This window comes from Lacerta agilis, chromosome 3 (assembly GCF_009819535.1).
Source record: "Lacerta agilis isolate rLacAgi1 chromosome 3, rLacAgi1.pri, whole genome shotgun sequence".
Lineage (NCBI taxonomy): Eukaryota > Metazoa > Chordata > Lepidosauria > Squamata > Lacertidae > Lacerta > Lacerta agilis.
Genome location: NC_046314.1, coordinates 83,272,684 through 83,293,167, shown reverse-complemented (window position 1 = coordinate 83,293,167; position 20,484 = coordinate 83,272,684). Strand labels below are relative to the sequence as shown.

The 20,484-nt window shown below is 42.7% G+C and overlaps 2 protein-coding genes across 2 annotated transcripts in view; both read right to left on the bottom strand.

The window, feature by feature from the left end:
* The window catches only part of GLP1R (glucagon like peptide 1 receptor), a 96,742-nt gene extending 93,969 nt beyond the window's left edge, over positions 1 to 2,773 (bottom strand). Inside the window, exon 1 of the mRNA XM_033144582.1 lies at positions 2,409 to 2,773. Within this exon, the coding sequence (XP_033000473.1) occupies positions 2,409 to 2,498 (90 nt within the window). The 5' untranslated portion in view covers positions 2,499 to 2,773. The remainder of the gene's footprint in view (positions 1 to 2,408) is intronic.
* Positions 2,774 to 13,794: 11,021 nt separating this feature from the next.
* Positions 13,795 to 20,484, bottom strand: part of DNAH8 (dynein axonemal heavy chain 8) — a 117,030-nt gene continuing 110,340 nt past the window's right edge. Inside the window, exons 86-89 of the mRNA XM_033144581.1 lie at positions 17,620 to 17,772; positions 17,338 to 17,527; positions 15,564 to 15,685; positions 13,795 to 14,105 (exon numbers count right to left, since the gene is read on the bottom strand). Coding sequence (XP_033000472.1) covers positions 13,818 to 14,105; positions 15,564 to 15,685; positions 17,338 to 17,527; positions 17,620 to 17,772 — 753 coding nt within the window. The 3' untranslated portion in view covers positions 13,795 to 13,817. The remainder of the gene's footprint in view (positions 14,106 to 15,563; positions 15,686 to 17,337; positions 17,528 to 17,619; positions 17,773 to 20,484) is intronic.

The following is a 20,484-nucleotide window of genomic DNA, read 5'->3' as shown; positions in this document are numbered from 1 at the left end:
TCAATGTTATCTACCTCCATGGTTATGCTGAAGAGAAAATGAAGAGGAGGGGAGCCAACTATGCTGCTGTGAGTTCCTTGGAGGAAAGACAGAATATAAATGTAGTAAATATATAAATCGTATTGCTACAATACCTTGAAATACCCAAAAAGGTTTTTTTTAAGGCTAAATACTGAAGGTACTGAATCACAAAAGTATATTTATCCTATCCCAAGTACTCTTTCTACATTAATAGCAAAACTAATAAAGCAAAATTATACATTTTGCTGATACTCTTCCTCTTCCATTCTTTAAAGTCATGTATTTCAACCAGTCTTGGCTCCATGCACTGCCTGTTAATGCTTTGAATAAACTCACACTGCAGCATAAACTTAACATTCTATTTACCGGGGACTTTTATCTTCAGACCAACTAACTGAATTTCATGATACTTTACTGCCCATACTTAAAAAAAAAAAAAATCCCTCAGGATCTTTTCCAGCACACCTAGTTTGAAAGCTCTTTCTGAATGCTGTGTCAACCAAGAAGATTGGCAATAATTTGCTAACAGCTATAACTAAGACAAATAAGCAGGTTTATTCCATTATTACAAAACCATATTGTTCTCTTTTCCAGAATTTTCTATGCGATGCATGCTTTTTTATATAAAAAAATGTCTAACCACATAATTTACCATTTCATTTTGATCAACACTTACAATAGGCGCCAAATTCTACTGGCAAAGAGGCAAATGATGCTCATATGCAGGTGTCAAAATGTCCAGAATGTCTGTAGTTGAATCAAAACCACTTCAAGGTAAATGAAGGTAAACCATGATGCTTTTAGGAAGTTTAAATTTAGGTGAAGTTGCTGAGACCACAAAAGATTATTGGCCTGTATGCACACTTCCTTGGAGGAGAATCCCATTGCAAACCATTGCATCTTTCTCATGAGCAAAAACATTCATTAGCTACACAAAGCTTAGCATTTTTAGGTATTTATTTTCAGGTCCGTAAAGATATTTAAAGTCACAAAGTAAGAAATTTTATCCTTTTAAAGGAAAAGAAAAAGCACACACAAATTCATAAGCATGTTATACAGACTCTGCATGTACTTAAGATATATTCAGCATCACACCATCCCAGTTCTGAGCTTTAATTTGTATATAGACTACTCAAGCAGCATCTGCATTGGGGTATACAGTACCCATGTATATTGTTTGGGACTGTGTTGTTTGCTAGTGGAGAATAAAATACAGGGCTTTCAAAAAAGGTGTTGAACGGCATTATTTGTGCATCGTTACCTTATCTGTACCAGTCTCAACACCTTTTTTTGAAAACCCTGTATTTTATTCTCCACTAGCAAACAACACAGTCCCAAACAATATACATGGGTACTGTATACACCAATGCAGATGCTGCTTGAGTAGTCTATATACAAATTGAAGCTCTGATTGCAAGTTCACTTAATGCCAACCAAGTCCCTGACACAGCCCCATTTACAGCCAGCTAATCTGAGCATCCCACCCCCAATAGTCTTCTAAAAGTAATGCCACAACAGCAGACACCAAGAGGCAGAATAGTGCTTGTATGGCTGTAGGAAACAGCTCCAGAGTGAACTACTGTACTGTATAGCAGAAATGCTTCAGCTGGGATCAAGTGGCTTTTGTTTAGGAGCTCCTGGCACCCAGCTTCAGCACAGAGAAATCAGCCCGCCGGTACTCTAGGAGAAGACGGCCCCCCTTTTCATCCCTGTGGCAGGCATATCTCTATTATATTTGTCAAGATTTTGAGATGAGCGCGTCTTAGACCAGTGGAACACACAGTTTCTGAATTCTGCTTTGCGATACCGGTTGCAAACAGCCATTTGATAAGCAATGATAAAAAACTGAGTAGATCGTATAAACTTTTGACGATGGCTGCAACCCCGCCACCTTTATAACGTAACTCTCCCAACCACCCACCTCCCGCATTATTGATAGCCTATATATATACAGCATAGTCCGGCTGCCCTTGGCCTACGGAAGGAGGAAAGCGGCGGAAGGGAGAATGGTAACTGCTAAGAAATCCAACTACTTCGAGATCCTCTGCCCTTGCAGACCGAACTGCCTCAAGACAAGTGAGTTGCAGGAGAAAGTAGCTCCAAAGACGACGCTCCCTGATTTTGCTAGCTAGGGGGTAGGAATGAGAGGGATCGACTCCGGCAGCCCTAGCGCTGTGTCTTGGGGCAAATGGTGCCCCGCCCCCCTCCTCTTCCTCTCGCACTCGCGGGGCAAGACCGTGGAAGGAAAGCCCAGTAAAGAAAAGCAAACCCCGTCAAGTAGTAGTAGTGGCCAAGCTGCAACCTGGCCAAGCGCCCTCGGTTATAGCGCACACTCAGCCCCAAGCCTTCGCCCCGCGCCCCGCAGCCTCCTCCCCTTCACGACTCACCCGCCTCGAGGGAGTCGCTCCGCCGGTGGCTAAGAGCAAAGCCAGAGTGAAGCTTTTCCAGGGAGCAGCCGGCGCCGACGACGGAGGCATGTCTCTGCCGCGGGAGTTGCCCCAAGAAGCGCAAGCCCGGCAGCCGCCTCGGCCACAGCAACCGCAGAGGGAACAGAGGCAGGCAGGCAGGGGCGCGAGGCCACCTCAGGCGCGCAACGAGGAGAGCGCGAGAGCGCCCAGCGGCGGAGTTGGAGTGAAGTTTGGCGTGCGGGCTTGGCGGCATTTGTAAGCTGGGCGAGGGGGCCGCCTTGGCGCGGAGCTCAGCCCCCGCGCGCGCCTCGGCAGCCAATCGCTTCCAGACGCAGGACGCGCCCCCAGCCGGAGTTCGGACGGCGAGGAAATGCGGCGCAGCCGTGAGGCACCCCCCCCCCCCGAGCGGCTTCCCTGGGCAAACGCCTCACAAGCGCGCGCCCCTCGCCGCCGCCACGTGATCTCAGTCGCTGCTCCGTACTTGTTACTTCGCGCCACCCGTCCTTTCCCGCGGGGTTGATCATCGTGCCATTGGCTACCCCTTGGGCACCGAACACAAGCGCTCGGTAGGTGTATCCCCGCCGCTGGCTTTTCGTCTTGGGAAAAGCTTTCCATCTGCTCGTTGGTTCTCGAGAACGCGGAGTGCCGGGAGGAAGTGCGACCTTGGGACCCACAAGCCCCTTTTTTGGGTTGTGCTTTCAAGCGCGATTGGAAAGGGTAAGAGAGTGCAGCCTTGCTGGGAAGCAGGATCCATTTCTCCTGCTAATCTGACAGTGCTGCTTGGGCCACACTGTCAACCACTGCCTGCTTCTTCTGAGTAGACCTACAGAGGATTGCCATTGTAAGTGATCTGGAGCGAACGTCTCACCTGCCACCTTTAGTCTTCAGTCGCCAGTCCTTTCACACAAACAAAAGTTGCCTTCCATATGAGGAAAAGTTGCAATATTTGGGTCTTCTTAGTTGAGAAGAAGAAAAACAACTAAGGGGAACATGGTAAAGGTGCGTAATGATGTGCAGAAGGTACAGAAACGTTTCTCTCCCTCGTAGTGTTAGAGCTTGTTGGCCACCAACTTGGGTGGCTTTCAGAGGGGCTTAGACACTTAGATAGTCACAATAGCTAGTATAACATTATGTTCTCTCTTTGCTGAGAAGCAGAATACCAGCTGCTGGGAATCACAAGTGAAGAGAGCAGTGTTGCACACAAGGCTTTTTTGGTAGGCTTCCCATAGTTATCTGATTGGCTGCTGTGAGAACAGAATCATGGATCATTAGATCGGCCTTTGGCCCAATCTAATGGCTCTTAATGTATATGTTTGTATTGTTCAAAACTCGGGCAGAGTTAGGTGCAGCAGGAATGGTTTTGAATATATATATATATATATATATATATATATATATAAAGGGGTTTCTGGTTTAAAGCTAAAACAGAAAACGAAGTAGAGCCCAAAAGTCTGAAGTCTACCCACCCCATGTCTGCTCTCCTGGATATAGAAATGGTGGGGACTGAAACTCAAGTTAGATAATTTTAGATAAAACAAAATAAAAAATAAAAAATTCCTTCCAGTAGCACCTTAGAGACCAACTAAGTTTGTTCTTAGTATGAGCTTACGTGTGCATGCACACTTCTTCAGATACACTGAAACGGAAGTCACCAGACTCTTATATATAGTGAGAGGGTGGGGAGGGGTATGACTCAGAAGGGTGGTCTTATGCACACTCCTTCCTTTAGGTGGTAATGTGTATTACTTCACTTCAAAATGTGCTACAGCAGGGGGCCTTTCTGCTGAGTAGAGCCCTGGATGTCTGCCTCACAGCTCCTCGATGTAGATGAGCAGTGAAAGACCGATTCTATGCTCCAGGGAGGCCTGTGAAGCCTCCTCATTCTGTTCACAGGTCCCAAAGGTTGAGGTAAACAGGTGCATGATGAGTTGATGGCTGCATTGTTGCACAGTTGTCCTAGGCAGGGAGTTCCATAAATGAGGTGTTGTGTTGCAGCAGAAAAGGCCCTAAGCAACTCTCATGCATCACCTCAGCAAATCTCAATGGTTGAACTGCCATACATGAATTATAGCTATGGAATGTCCATTTTTACTTCTTTAAAAATTGGATCCACTAGACTTGCCTTATCAGGATGCTGAGTTTGAACTCATGGAGCTTTTCACCATATAAATCACTGCAGTGTCTGCTATTAAACGGATTTCAGTCATCAAACTATCTTTCAGTGAAAAACAGCAAACACAACATATTAAATATTTCTAAATGTAAAATGCTTATGCTTGCATTTTTTATTATACACATACATATTATTATATTTTTAATGTTTGTACCTCTCTTTTTATCATACAGAAATGTAAGTAAACTACTTAGGGATTTTAAAGTATTAAGTGCTTAATCTTTTACATTTTTTAAGTTCTATGTTATTTATGCACTGTCACTTGCTGCTATTTTTTATTAATTTTAGTTAGTAATTAATCGTTAAGAGTGAAGTCCTGCTTAATTGTTATTTGATGAAATTGAGAGTTAATTTTATTGTGTGTTATTATATTCTAATGGGTTGTTGAATTTTATTTGACATAAGTTGTCTATTTTAAAGTTATATTTTTATTATGACTTTTGTATTGGATCAGATTATTATAAGGTGTGTGATCTTTCATGTATAATTTGTTGTTGTAAACTGCCTTGTGTATAATGATATAGAAAGGCGATATACAAATTAAAAGTGAAATGAAATGAAAAGTGGTTTAGAAATGCTTTTATATAAATATATATGTGCCATATATCTCTGTGGCAAATGAGGGTTTTCTACAGATAACTGCCCCAGGGAAGCAGGATTAGCTTCTTGCCCCAACCACAGCGACAAATGTCGCCATCATACATAATGTGTGAAACAGCTCTCAGTGGAGACAGAGACTTCTTGACACTTTTTAAGAACCGTCTCCTAAGTCTGCAAAAGTAAAATATCAAGTAATTGTTTGCAGAATGCATTCACCATTAAACATCAACAAAACCTGACTTTTTTGTACCGAGAGAAAACAGACAATTATATTATATTGTTTTGTTTGTTTGTTGAGATGTGTATCTGAAAGGGATGGGACAAGCTGACAGACAATGATATCCCGAATATTACAATGAAATTAGTTTGACCCTTGCATCTGTTCTGATGGGAGTATTCAAAGGAGAAATCTAAAACAATGAGCATGGAAACATAATGGTTCATAATGGTTCTTTACTGCAGCCTTGTAAATGTCATTTCAGTTGAAACAAGTGATGATAAAATTGACATGTTGTTCAACAATGAATATATCTTTAGAATAACAATGTTCAGGGTCCACGGGAACCTTGGTGACTGAGAGCTCCAAGGGTACTTCCCATCTGTAGTTTCCCTAGGTACCATTACTGGAGGTTGAATAGGAAGTAAAGGAGTTGGTGTTCTGGTAGCTGTTGTGGCACTGAGTGCTAGCAGTTGAGAGCAGAGAAGTGGGGAACATTTTCTCTGTTTCAAACTTTCCCTCCTGCGCTCCCTGGGCTATTTTAAATGCGTGCTCCCTGCTCAGTTAGGGATGGAGGGGCATGTCATCTAGAAGTACATCTTAGATCAGGTTTGCTAACTTCTGATCCTCCTGATATTGGACTCCCAACTCCCATCAGCCCCAGCCAACGTGGCCAATGTGCCTGGTTCCAAATCCCGACTTGCCTGCAAACTTCACTGAGTGGTCTTGGGCTGATCACCAGAGCCGTCTCATGCATAGAGGCCGGTGGCGCGGCGCGCCAGGGCGCAGGGCACCCCAGGGGCGCCCCCGTGAGCCCGCCGGCATACCGGGCTCCCCCCCAACCCGCCCCCGCCCCCATGGGCAGGCAGGCACTCGCGCGCCGGCGGGCGGGCGGGCGGGCTGTAAGCCGCCCGCCCTCGCCTCCCGGAGCCCCAGCTGGAGCGCTGAAGCGGCGCGGGGCTTTGCGCGGCCTTCCAGCACTCCAGCTGGGGCTCTGGGAGGCGAGGGCGACCGGCTTGCAGCCCGCCCCCCCGCCGGCTTGCAGCCCGCCCTCCCGCCGGTGCGCGAGCGCCCGTCCGCCCGCCCCTCATCCGCCGGAGCGCGGGCGCCCGCTCCAACGCCACGCCTCTCATCCCCCGCTCGCCCACCCCCCCTCCCGAGGGGCGGCCAGCGCGGGAGGGAGGCGGGCGGAGAGGCGGCAGGCTGGGGGCGCCGAGGGATCGCTGCGCCAGGGCGGCAGATCCCTCTAAGACGGGCCTGCTGATCACATTCTTGCAGCCTAACATCTCTCACAGGTTGCAAGGAGGAACCAACTATGCTGCTTTGGAGAAGAGGTGGGATATAATATAATAAACGCTACCAGACGATTTCAACTCAGAGGTAAGCCCCATTGAGTTCAACGAGGCTTACTGCTAGAACTGCTCTGCAGCCTAACAGTCTGCCTATCTGGCTATTACTCATTGGGACCTTAAAACATCTCCATGAGTTGGCAAGGTACAGAGGTTGTCAAAGGTCAGAAATGACACATTCCCCTTTCTAGAGAGAGGTAGGCAGATGCTGCACATCAACAGGCATTATTAAATAATACAAGGTCAGCTTCAGCACATTTTGTAAAGTGATACAAGCTGTAATAGAGAATAAAGTACATGGCAAGAGTGAAGAGTATTGCAAGATGCTTGTCTCCTACTAAACATGTCGGTATAGTCAGGACTTATTTAAGGAAGTACTGACAATGGTGGAAACTTCAGTAGCAGGGCACATATCAGGAAAAGGCACCACATAAGGTGCACTGTAGAACAATGCAACATTTTTAGTGGCAAATGGTTAAAATGTTGACTATCCTGGCTGAATGCATTTTTAGCACTTCAGGAGGTGCTTTAGATTGGGGAAATAGCAAGGGAAGGGAGGACTTAACCCCCATTTCATGGCACCAAGACTCCCAATCAAATCCAGAGCTCTCCCCAGCTGCATGTAGCTACAAATAAAATTGCTGGGAGATCCGATTATGGATCCGACTGTACAATGTCTGCTTTAGTCCTCACTGTGGCTGCTGCTCTCTTTATCTGAAATGAATCTAATGTAATGTGAACTGCTGGTTTTTCCTCCCATGAGCCTCAGTATCTGAAAAGTGTTTATGGTACAGAAGTATATTATTATTATTTATTATACATATTCCACTTGTCCTTCAGGAAGTGTGGAGCAAGTGGGACTTCCACACAGGTTAGAGAGCGCTGCTTAGCTTTAACAGAGTAGTAGAATCATGCAATCTTCTGGCTATTCTCTGGGGCAATGTGGTTTAAGTTAATCAAAAGCACATTTAGAAAGATCAAATAGAAATGCTACACTTTAATTATAGCTATCAAATAGCCATTATCTAATAGCAGAAAACAGGCTCAAGTCAGTTATTCTTAATGACCAGAATAACACAGGGCACTTCTCTGTAGATGCAAGGAGAACATCGAGCAATTTACCAAATTGTGGGAGGCATTGATGAAAGGCAATTCAGCTGTGGTGGGAGTATGTTTTCCGTAGTTCTTAACTTCATCAATTGACCAATGTGTCATTGCTGAAAAGCTTCATTCCGCTTCCCGCATCAGAGGCAGTGTAAGGATAAGAACAACTTAACTGCAGAGATCCAGTTAGTGTCCTTATTCTTAAATATATTGCCTTTCATGTAGAAAGTTAACTAAAGAGTGCCCAAGTGCTAACTGAGCACAATCCAGCTGAAGTTAAACATTTTAACCTTCCATTGATTTTTAACTCCCATTGAATCTTAAAAGCATGTGTTAATTGTCTGCTAAAAGGGACGCGGGTAGCACTGTGGTCTAAACCACAGAGCCTAGGGCTTGCCGATCAGAAGGTCAGCGGTTCAAATCCCCATGACGGGGTGAGCTCCTGTTGCTCGGTCCCAGTTCCTGCCAACCTAACAGTCTGAAAGCACATCAAAGTGCAAGTAAATAAATAGGTACCACTCTGGCCGGAAGGTAAACAGCATTTCTGTGCGCTGCCCTAGTTCGCCAGAAGCGGCTTAGTCATGCTGGCCACATGACCTGGAAGCTGTACGCCAGCTCCCTCGGCCAGTAAAGCGAGATGAGCGCCGCAACCCCAGAGTCGTCTGCGACTGGACCTAATGGTCAGGAGTCCCTTTACCTTTACCTTCATTGTCTGCTATTTAAGTCAATGGGACTTTGACTGGATGCTGCTTGCTGAAGTTAGAAAAAAGAGAGGTGTTCCAGTCCTAATTTTTTTTAAGAAGTATTATTCAATATGTTGAGATAGCAGCAATATTTTCCTCCTTGAGCAGATTATTGGGTTAATTCAGGATTCCAGTGATTTATGGCAAGAAGAAACCATTGCTCCAGTGGCGTATGGAGATGCTTTGCCGCCTGGAGCGGCAAACATGGGGGCACCCCCCAGGGGCGGGGTGCTGCTCCGTAGCGCGCATGCGCCATGATGTCACGATGCATGTGTGCTATGGAGCGCAGTCCATCCGGGCTGCAAGTGGCACCCCATCCATGCAGCGGCTGCTCGCACGGCAACTCCTAAGGCTGCAGTGCGTGAGCAGAGAGTTGCATGAGCAGCCGCTGCACGGAAGTGGTGCCAGGCGGCAGCTTGGGAGTCACAGGGGGTGGCGCCGAGTGTCACCCCCCTCCAGGCTGGAAATGGGGCGTGCCGCTCTCAGTGCCCCCACCTTGCTACGCCACTGCATTGCTCTGAGTATGAACTGACAAGGGAGAAGTTACTTCCTTCCATTGAGAAACAACTGGCAAAGCAGTTTCTGGGAAAGATGTGTCTGAAACAAAGCAACTAACATACAGGTTAAATAAGTCTGATATAACTTTGCTTGATAAACAATGCCATATTTAATTCTGATACTAACTTTGTCATCATAGTCAGATGAATATTATAATCGGGGCAAGCATTTACTATGTTCAGGTATTTATCCAGAGCTTCGTAAACCATGGTTTATGGAACCACAGATAAACTCTCTTCCGATTTTCTCTTTCATCCCCTAATCATTGTGGCGACCCTAGCCTGCATGAAGCCACAGTTCCCCATGCTGCCCAGCCTGGGAAAATGTATCCATGTCAGTTAGTAAGACAGGATGAGAAGCCAGGATCAGGTCAGAGAGAGACCCAATCCTGACTAATCTAGTTTGTTAAACAACATTATGGATGTTATGGGGAGCTCTGGTTTGATGTAAGCCAGGATCTGTACACCAAAGCCAGTACATGCTGAAAGGAGGGGAAGAGGTCTCTGAGGGAAGAGTGTGCAACCATTGTGCTGGTTCATGCCTATGGGAGTAAAGCAGCCTTATATTTAACAACTCACTTAGTAGCAATAGTCAACTATCTAGTATTCTAGTTCAGTGTAGTCTACATTGACTGGCCGTGGCTGTCTAGGTCTTCAGTCAGGGGCCTCCCCCAGCCTAGAGATGCAAGGGATTGAATATGGGACCTTCTGTATGCACAGCAGATGCTCTGCCACTGAGCTATGGGCCTTCATAAAATAAGGCCCCAAATGGTTCATTTAAAATAAGGAACTGTCTTAAAGCAGTTCAGACTATTTGACCATCTAGCCCTGTATTATTGATGCGCACACAGAGACTGGAGATCCCAGGAACTGAAACTAAGGCTTGCTACATGGAGGAGGGCTGGATCTCTCGATCCCTACTTCACCAGTACACATGGTTTCATTGCTGGCTGTGGAGAAAGGGAATCCCATCCCTCACTTCTGTCCCTCCCCTACCAGCATGTTTGCTAAAAGACAATGTTTTCCACTAGCCGTCGTAGAGGCCAGGATCCTGCATTTCCATCCTGCGGCGAAAAAAATAAAAATTCTCTTCTCTGCAGCCAGCATGGAATCACAGGCTCGTAAAAAAAAACATTTGTAGGCTTATTTACATGGTTGAAGTAAAGCCCTATTTATTTTGCTGTTCCTTTTCCATTTTATTTTACCTGATAATTTTGGAGCTTTGGCATTGCCATTGCTTTTGTCTGCTGTTTTTATTGATTTTGGAATTATTGCACATAGTTTTAAATTAAGCATTGTGCACCACATTATTATTTGTGAACTACTTAGAAAAATTCTAGGTGCAATATGGTATACATACACACATAATTGTCCTCATTTTTAAAAATGTCAGCCCATAGTTTTTGCAGTCATCCATGTTTCTGGTTAAAGCAGAGTTTAAAAGGGTCGGACCAAGGTATTGCGGCGAAAGCTTTCCAGAAAGTGACTCGACACTTTCTAAGTGACCTATCAAATACAAAGAAGTTGCACATTTACCTTGCTTTACTCAAGTAGAAAATGCCATAAATATCTCCTGCATCTGTGACCTGCAGAACCCTGTGAAAACCTCCAAGGAGATTATTCCAGATGACTTTTTACTATAGGGAAATCTGTACTCCACTTTTAAGAGCAGCTTTAAATTGAGTTTTGGGAAGGTGTTGCCCAGGACAACATCAGAAAGGACAGCCAAGGGTCTTGATAAATTACAATTCTTTGGGGCTCTGAGGGGTACTTGATTTGCTGTTGATAAGTGGGAGGGAACCTCTTAGGGCACTTAGAATCTGACATTTGTAGCAGTAGCAGATAGATGTGTTTAAGTTCATTTCTTACAGAGACAATTGGAAACAGAAACAGAGGAGCCCCCTGAGCTCACTAAATGCTATTGCACCTGGCTTAGAAGCCAAGACTTATGAGCCACGGAGCACATTACTTCAAGCTGGGGGGAGGGGGGGAACCATTTAGAGATCTGAAATCTGTATATCAGAAATGAAGTCAGAACATTTTTCCTTTATGGCCAGGTGATGTTTGCCTGACAGCAGTTATAATTCAGTGCTCTACAAAAACAAGTAGAGCCTGCAACAAAATGTTCAGGGTTCCTGCCAGCCATGCCCTGTTCCAGGATACTGCATTCCAAGCACACATATCCCATGCAATAATCTTGCTCAATCCTCAATGGGTTGTTCTGGTGGTTCCTTCCTCTCCCCCCCCCACCCTTATTTTTTTAAAGTGTGTACTTCAGCGAGCATTGGGGAGTTCCCTAAGCTTTCATATTTCTCCTTGTGCGTAGATGGTGCCATTTTAGAAATATAATGCGTCGCACTCGGGAGAATCCTGTTTGCATGATAATATCTCAGAATGTATCTCAGTAAGAAATATATACTGTTCCCATTTCCCAAAGCCCATAGCAGGTCAGTTTATATTCACTCTCGCAAGCTTCTCCTACAGCTTACTGAGCAATTTTAACAGGAGGGAGGGGATTCCTTGGGAAAGAACTGGACTTCCTTGGTAGAGCATCCCATCTGCCTTGCATGCAAAAGGTCCCTGGTTAAATCCCTTGTGTCTCAAGGTAGGGCTGGGGAAGAACCCTGCCAGAAGCTAGGTGGACCAATGATCTGACTCTGTATAAGGCAGTTACCTATCCAGTGCCAGATCCCAAGCCCTGAATGTACATGGCAGCCTGGCTGGAAGGTAAGAAGAGTCTGTGCTTTTGGATTTTTCCCCCCTCTGGTTGTCCCCACCCACCCTCCCATTGATTCCAATGGGTGGGAAATTACCAGGCCAGCTCCAGAACTAGCATAGTTTAGGGCCATTTTGGGGCAGCAGGATATCTGAAAAAAGGGAAGACTTAGAAACCTGTGGATTTATGTCCTCTTCTAATATTTTCCATCTAATTCTACATCAACTTGCAGCGGTCCTCTAGGATGTCAGAGAAGGGGGCTTTAATATCTCCCCTACCAGGCACCCATCCTGTGAAGATTCCCTGTATCTTTTCCAGTGTTCAACATTAAATAGCAGTCCCTTTGCACAAGGAACATAAACCTCAGAGCATAGTGACAGGTTCCCTGGTTGGCTGTTTCACAACATTGCATAACCACATCTGATCTAGTTTGGTTAGATTCTGGAGGGGGCTTGGATATTACTTCTGCCTGTCAGACTGCTTTTATACAGTATATTAAAGGTGAAACTCAAGTAAATTGAAAGACTTACCAGCTGCAATTGGCTTCCCGTGGAGTAAGCATCCTACTTACTGCTTGTTTCTTTGACTGAAGTGAACAGGTACTTGAGTGCAATGACAATCAGCCACTTGAATCGCAAACCATGGCTGCTTAGTCAATGATTTCTTCTGCCCTAAGACTCTGAGAGGTGAATTCTGAACAAACTTTGCATTAGGATTAATAACAAAGGTCTCGTCTTACCCAGTCACTTAACGATTATTACAGTATTTAAACTCTGTGTCCTCACAGTGCCGTGAACAAAATCCTTCCCCCCTCCTTTTTTTACTAACCAGAAGAGAGAAATCATTATTGATTTCAGAATGAATAAGAACTCCCCCCCCCCCGTCCCAAATAAATATGTGACTTGGCATTAGATTAGGCTGGGTTTGGTTCTATATTTATTGGAAATTAAAACACACACACACACACACACACACACACACACACACACACACACAATTTGTATCACCAAACCAACTTCAAAGCAAACTCAAAGAATCCAAATGACAAATGAATACCATTTACCTACAAGTATTTATAATTGGTAAGTATTCTGGTATCTGACAAGTTCTTCCAGGGTTAGAAGGAAATGTTTTGTGTTGACTATCAAAGGTATGCACAATACTTTTGCTGGGCCAAGTACTGTTAGCTTTTGATCTCCAGTAAGCACATCCAAAAGTAGTGGCAGAGGAGGTGGGGGCAGATACTGAGAAGGAAATCTCCCCCGTCAAATATATTGCAATATCAACCATTATCCTGTTTATGTTGACTGTGATGAATAGCTCACTTAAGCAATCATTTCTTTAACTTCATTTTACTTAATTCCATTGTCTTTAATGCAGCAAAAAAAATATGCTTAAAAAGAAGCATGTTGGTGTAAGTGCTTTGTAACATCTTTGTCTTTTACAGGAAAAAAACCCACAGATTTGCAATTAACAATTTGTATTATGGTCAAGATTTATATCCATTCAACAATCTGATTCACAAACAAGTCAAAATAGGGTCCTTGGATTTGTGCCAGTTTAGTTCCACTGATCTTCCCAATGTGTGGGCTACTAAATTTAAATACAGCATAATTCTTTAGTTAACTAGGCTAATACCTGTATGTTCCACTAATAATAAAAAAGTAAGTGGAAAGCTGGAGAAATTAAACTCAAAACTTAATTTTTCAGTTTGGCAAGAGAAATATTTAATATAGTTGACAAAAGTCAGAATACCAAAGCATAACTGTACAAGGTAGAATTGCTCGAAATTACAAAGAAATGGGACTTTCCAGGGGAAGAGAATAGTTAATAATGAAAAAAGTCAATTTGTGTACCCCTTTAATAATAAAGTTTAAATGATTGATATATCTTATTTTAGTGTGTCTGTCAAAATCAAAGGATCAGGCTTTATTTGACATCACACAGGAGAGCTACTCCTCTCAGTATCCAGTGATCTGGAGAGACAGTTGTCCTTAGGTAGATCGCAGTAATATAGGTCAAATCAGTTCTCCTTGGCTTCTTGTAGATGGGGCAAACATAGAGTTTAGGGTCTCTTGGGCCAGTTGTATTAATCGCAAATATATGCACAACAGGAAGCACAGTGAAAAGAATCTTCGCAGTTGATTCAGTGAGCTTATTATTACGTCTATCCCATCCAGCTCCATCCAAGTACAATCCATAAATATACACCCCTTCCTGTGTGAAAAGAATTTGATGTTTATTATGCATAGAAAAGTGTCTGCTTTTAAAATTACAACATGACTGTTTGACTTAACCTACTCAATATAAGATGTGGCATAATTAGCAAAGTTTGAAATTGTAATAAAAAATTGATCCACAAAGTTCCTGAAATTGCACTAAATGGGAATGAAAAATGTTAAGATATTGAGCTCACCAAAAAGACAAAATAACTAACTGTTTTAGGGCACAACAGCAGGTAGGTCTTACAGCAGGAGTCCTGGACTGCTATGTGGAAGGGCAAACAGCTCCTCACTTTTTTCTTTTTCTTTTTAAACCCTCTATGGTCTTCTGCAAGTCTTATCTGGGGTGGGGGAGGGAATCTTTTCAAACCCCAAATAACAGATTGAATATAGCTACTGTGCCTTCATGGTCTGAAGGCAACATGAGGCCACCACCTTGTTGATGACAAACAGCTCTGGGTTTGGCTAGTGCCCGAACCACCTGTATGCTGCCTTGGATTCCATGGTGGGGGGAAGACAAGATATAATTTTTTAAAGAAAATAAATAAATAAAACACTTGAGTGATATATATATATATGAATAATACACCTAGAAAAGAAAATGCATTTAGGGCAATGTTTCTTCACCTTTTAGCCTATCAGGTTTATCAGGATTCTATAATATGATCAATATCAAATAGTTATATCAGGTTGGCCAACATGCTGCCCTCCAGATGCTTTGGAGTAAAACTTCCATCAGTTTCAGCCAATGTAACCGATGGTGTGGGAGTTGTAGTCCAAAACATGATGGCTACAGGCACAAGCAATGGTGTAGTAAAATGTAAGGATCACAATGAATAGTTTTACCACTTCATTACCATATAACACAGTAGTGTATTTAATAAGAATAGGTGACCAGGAATTCCACTGTGAGTTCATGAAATTCCATGCCAGTGGGTAAAGAATACTCTAACCCCCCATTTCACCAAACCCGTTTGGTTTCAATGCTAGTCAAGGAGGAAGAAAAGTCTATTTCTATATAACCATTGCAGAAATGCAGCAGGCTGGCTGGTGGCAGGAGGATAAATTACTCTGTTCTTATGTCTGTCTATTTAGCAGACGGCATTTTAAAAACCTAGCCTCTTAAGAGGCTAGAAGTCTAGGTTTCCATGCTTGCTATGGAAAAGACTGCTTCTCGGCTCTTATCAAGCCAGTAAAAAAGAGAGAGAGAGAGAGAAATTAGCAATCCTGTTTGTCATCCTGTTTGTGCAAGGACTTCCATTTGCACAGTGCTTGTGGGTTTCCCCAAACCCTTCAGAGCAGATTGTTGAGAAGGGGGGAGGGGAGGAGAGAGAGGGAAGTCCCATTCATTGCACAAGTGGAAGTCCTTGAGCAAGCTAAATTATTTCATTGGATGCAACTCCTATGAGTAAGTTCTGAAATTAATGCCAAAATATAAACATGTCACACGTACAGGAGGGGCTGTTGTAATTTCTTCTCTAGCTTGTTTCAGCACTTCATTATGGATAGTTACTGTATCCAAAGCCCATCCTTTATGTGCTCGAGTCACTTCCTGCCTCATAGCTGTTAGGAAACCTTCAAAGTAGATGAAAAAACAAGGCAAGTTAAATACAACATTTTCTGTTATCTGTCTTCAGGCTGCAGTGCTTTATGGTAAAAGCATTCATGGTGTAAAAAAGCACACTAAAACTCTCAGCAGCAAATTACCAACAAAAGATATGGAATAAATAAGGAGAAATGACAAAAGCAAGAACAGTGGAACTATAGGCTACAACTATTGTTATTTATTAGTGAATTAATAATAACAACATCTAGTGGCTACAGCAAATATTAAGGATTTGAAAAACCAGAAACTGTAATCCAAAAAAGCCATGTATTGGCCTCACTGTGACTCAAAGTATTATGGGCTTTAGAGGCCAAGAAGCATTGCTGCATTTTATATCTAAAGAACCAAAATGCTTTCAAAATTTAAATCAATTGTTGCCAAACAAATATTCTCTGAAGTTTTTATTTGTCCTTTGAAGCTAATAAGTTTTCTTTAGAAATTACACAGTGGCATTGATCAGTCTACCTCAGTACAAGATAGTCATTAAACCACAGAAAATGGCAAATTGTTTTATTTTACTGTTCTTTCTTCCCAGTCTTACACCTTTACTTATTTCTTTCCCCCTTACTTTTATTCAAATGTCTAACAGTTCAATCCTATAAATGTCTGTTAAAAAGATAAGTCCCATTAACTTCCTTCCTGGTAAGTGGTTATAGGATTGTAGCCTAAATGCCCCTTAGTAAATAGAAACTGGTTGCCAAAATAGTATGGGAAAATAAATTGGCATGCAACCAACCATGCAAGCCCATTATGAAATGCTGTCTTGCTAATAGGGTGTATGCCAAAAATGGAGAAATGCTTGCCAAGAATGTATGCATGTTGATTTTCATCCATCTGAGAGACCACAGTACTTGCTAGAATGTGCAACAAATTCTATTTTAGTTCAAGAAAATTAAATCCTACAGTGGAGGTCATACAGGGGAAATGTTTACAATTTGCAGTTTTGGAAGAACTTGCATCTATGTCCTATGGGACACCACAGTGTTTTGTATAATAATCGGAAATGCTACCCTTGCATCAATTTGACAGAAGCTGTGAGCAGTTATTATACTTTAAAGGTAAAGGGACCCCTGACAGTTAAGTCCAGTCACGAACGACTCTGGGGTTGCGGCGCTCATCTTGCTTTACTGGCTGAGGGAGCCGGCATTTGTCCATAGACAGTTTTTCCGGGTCATGTGGCCAGCATGACTAAACCGCTTCTGGCGAAACCAGAGCAGTGCACAAAAACGCCGTTTACCTTCCCGCCAGAGCGGTACCTATTTATCTACTTGCACTTCGAACTGCTAGGTTGGCAGGAGCTGGGACTGAGCAACGGGAGCTCACCCCGTCGCAGGGATTCGAACCGCCAACCTTCTGATCAGCAAGCCCTAGGCTCAGTGGTTTAGACCACAGCGCCACCTGCGTCCACACACACACACACACACACACACACAGACTTTACATACATATTATTATACATATTAGAAATGTAAATTTTCTTTGTAGAATTGGGGGGAAATAGCCTCTGAATGTATTTGATCCATTCCCCTGCCCTCTATGAGAATCTCACTACAGCAAAGTAAATTAAACTGTAGCTAAATGCAGGATAATGTACAGTTAATTTCACCCTTCTAATTCTTACCCTGAGGATTAAAGAATCCAGTCATCCAAAATACAGGAGGCCTCCCTTCAAATATCCAGATGCGAAACTGATTGTTTCTCTCTAGAAGTTCAGTAAACCAGAAGCCAAGTGTGGAAGAATCCCAAGATACACGTTTCCAAAGTTTAGGAATCCGAGCATCATACATGTTATCAAGCGCATCTCTTAAATTCTGAAGAAATTAAAAACAAAAAATTAGTGGCCCTGATATGAGCTGCATTAGTTTTAAAATGAGTAGTCTTACATAATGATGGACTAGGTTACCTCACTCATAATAATGGTTCCTTCTATGGCGAGCTTAAGGTCACTTAGACTGCTTCGAACTATTTTGATAACCTTTTGCATTCGGTCAATTTCTTGACGAAGAAAAATATTCATAGAATTAAGATGTCCCATTTTTATTAAGCGGGCTTTCACCTAAATAGGAAGTTAAGAGAAAGTAATCCAGTCAATAAAGCATTTAGAGTAACGCTAGGAAAATAATTATATTTTGCACCATTTCTATTTATGATTTGTGGGGCTGGTGTTAGAGGACCAGCCAACATAACTGGTACCAAGGCATCTTATTCTTCACAAATCATCTCACTCCCATATGAGACCAACACAGGTTTTGCATTCCCCACAGCTCTCATATGAATGAGAGACCAGTCTCCTGATACAATATGGCATCCACGAGAAGTGGTGTGAGCTGACACAGCCCCACTGATGGCTTCTGCTTTGATAGTACTTTGATGACGGGGTCCAGCTTCTGGTCCACCATCAGCAGCTGGGCATTTCAACAATTACTGAGAAGCAGCAAGATCTCCATAGAATAAAAACCTGAGACATATCTATTGGGCATAATAGGGAGTGATATCCCACAGAATAAGAAAAGAAAAAAATTTATATGCCACAGTAGCCACCAAAATAGTTCTAGACAGCAAATGGAAAGACACGACAGTACCCTCTAAAGAAGAATGGATTTATAAACTAAGTGAATGCACAGAGTTGGCAAAATTAACAGCAATTATAAGATCTCAAACGAATCAAAATTTAAAATCAGAATGGAAATGCTTCGAAGAATACATGGAAAAATGCTGCTCTAAAAAGATAGATTAAACGTGTAAAGTGGATGTGTGAATATAAATATAGGGTTAGCAAGCATAGATTAAGTATGTAAGTATGTGAAGTAAAGGTGAAAATAAAATCAGAAATGGTTGTAAGAGATGAAGATGAAGATTTTTAGAAATGCAATGAAATAACTAAATTAAAAATTAAGGAAGTCGAGCCGTGGTGGAGGGAGGTCATGGGGGGTGGGTAAGGTGTCTTGCTTTAGTTTGTATATGTAGCATACCTGTATGTGTTTCTATGTGTATTTGTGGTATCTGTATGTCTTTGTTCATGTTATTTTTCCCCTCAATAAAATATTTTTAAAAAATAAAAATAAAAAATTATTGAGAAGCAAATTGTGTATGTTACTTGCAGATTAACGTCCACATGGAAAGTATGCATATGCAGCTGCATTCTACTGAGTGGTACCTGTGGTTCACCTCTCCCAGTATGCACTGCCTTGAAAAGGCTCTTCAAGGGCCCATACAGAGGTCTTCCTAGACTGCTACTTGCAGTTTCTTTTACCAAAATGCCAGGGATTGGACCTGGGATCTTCTGCGTGCAGAGCATGTGCCCAACCACTGAGCTGTGACCTCTTGCTGTGTACATTGCAGAGAGATGCATAAGACTCCAAGTTTCCTCTTTCGATTGTATGCAAGAAGTGCAAAAAAGCAGGTGCATTGCATTACACAAATCACTTACACAGATCACTTATCTATCCATGCCCATGCTTGTTACAAAATTCTGAAGTCAGTGTCACTTAGAACCAATTTGAAATTGCAGCATAGATACTGCTCTGCTAGCAAAAAGTTATCTTTTAAAAAATAATGCTTCATCCTGAAGGCTCGAAGCAGATTACAGAACTTTTAAAAACTGTGGGAAAACAGCCATAAAAATAAAATTTATAAAATGCTATGACAAAAACAGTTTTCTCAAAAATACTGCCCAGTCAAAGCCAGCCTGCTCACCTGCAAGAAAAAAGACATCCAACCAGGGAACCAGTGGCACAGATGCTACCAGATAATTAGTAGGAGTTCTTGGAAGATGAAAATTGAGGAGGGTGTGTGTGAGAGAAAACTAGAGAGCAGATAGTGAATAAGGGACAGAGGCAAAGTGTACAGGAAGAAGACTGGTCCAGTTTAAAGATGTAAAGTAACCACAGGAAAATACCAACTCAGACGGCACACACACAAAAGCAACATACATGTAGTGTAGAGCCAAGTGGGTTGAGGAACCAGCAGCTTTGGGTCCATTGGGTCAAAGCCCCTTAGATCCACCTAGGGACTGACAGCGTGGGAAAAATACAAGATGCACACACCCCTGCCACAACGGGGCTTGTGATGCGGCAGCAGATCTGCCACATGGCGCTCTCCTCCAGCCAGCCCCACTTATGATTGCTCTACCCCAACATTTTTAAAAAGAGCAATGTTTTGGCATGTTAGCTTTGAACTCTCCAGCATTTATAAGAGAGACCAAACCTCCTCCTCTGCCCCGCCCCCACCATTACCCCATGATGAGTAAAATTCACAAAACACTACTTCAATGGAGACTGCCCAGGGAGCAGTGCTTCAGGGATTGCACCCTAAATCAGTACTTTATGATCATCTGAGCACTGATATATAAAGGGAATGACTATCTAGTTAGTGGAGAGAATGCAATTATTGCATTCTTATGTTTTATGTAAGGTTCGCAGGCTATTCATTGCGGACAATGAGTATACCCATTAAATTCTGGGGGGAAAGTACTGTGCCTCTCTGAAGTAGTGGTATCCCATATACTTAAGAAACAAATCCTTTATGGATTTTTTTTTTTTACGCAGGAGAAATTACAACTTTAATATAATCATTACTCTTTCATATTTCTTCTGGATTAATCTTGTAACTTGTTTTTTGCAATGCCCTTGAAGAACCCATTGGATTTTTCAATAAGTGGCACAGATGGGCCAATGTTTGCAGCATCTTGACTATAAAAAGAGAAAATTATTCACTAATATGTACAGTTGTTTGAAGTTACTGTAATCTGGGGATACACATGACCTTT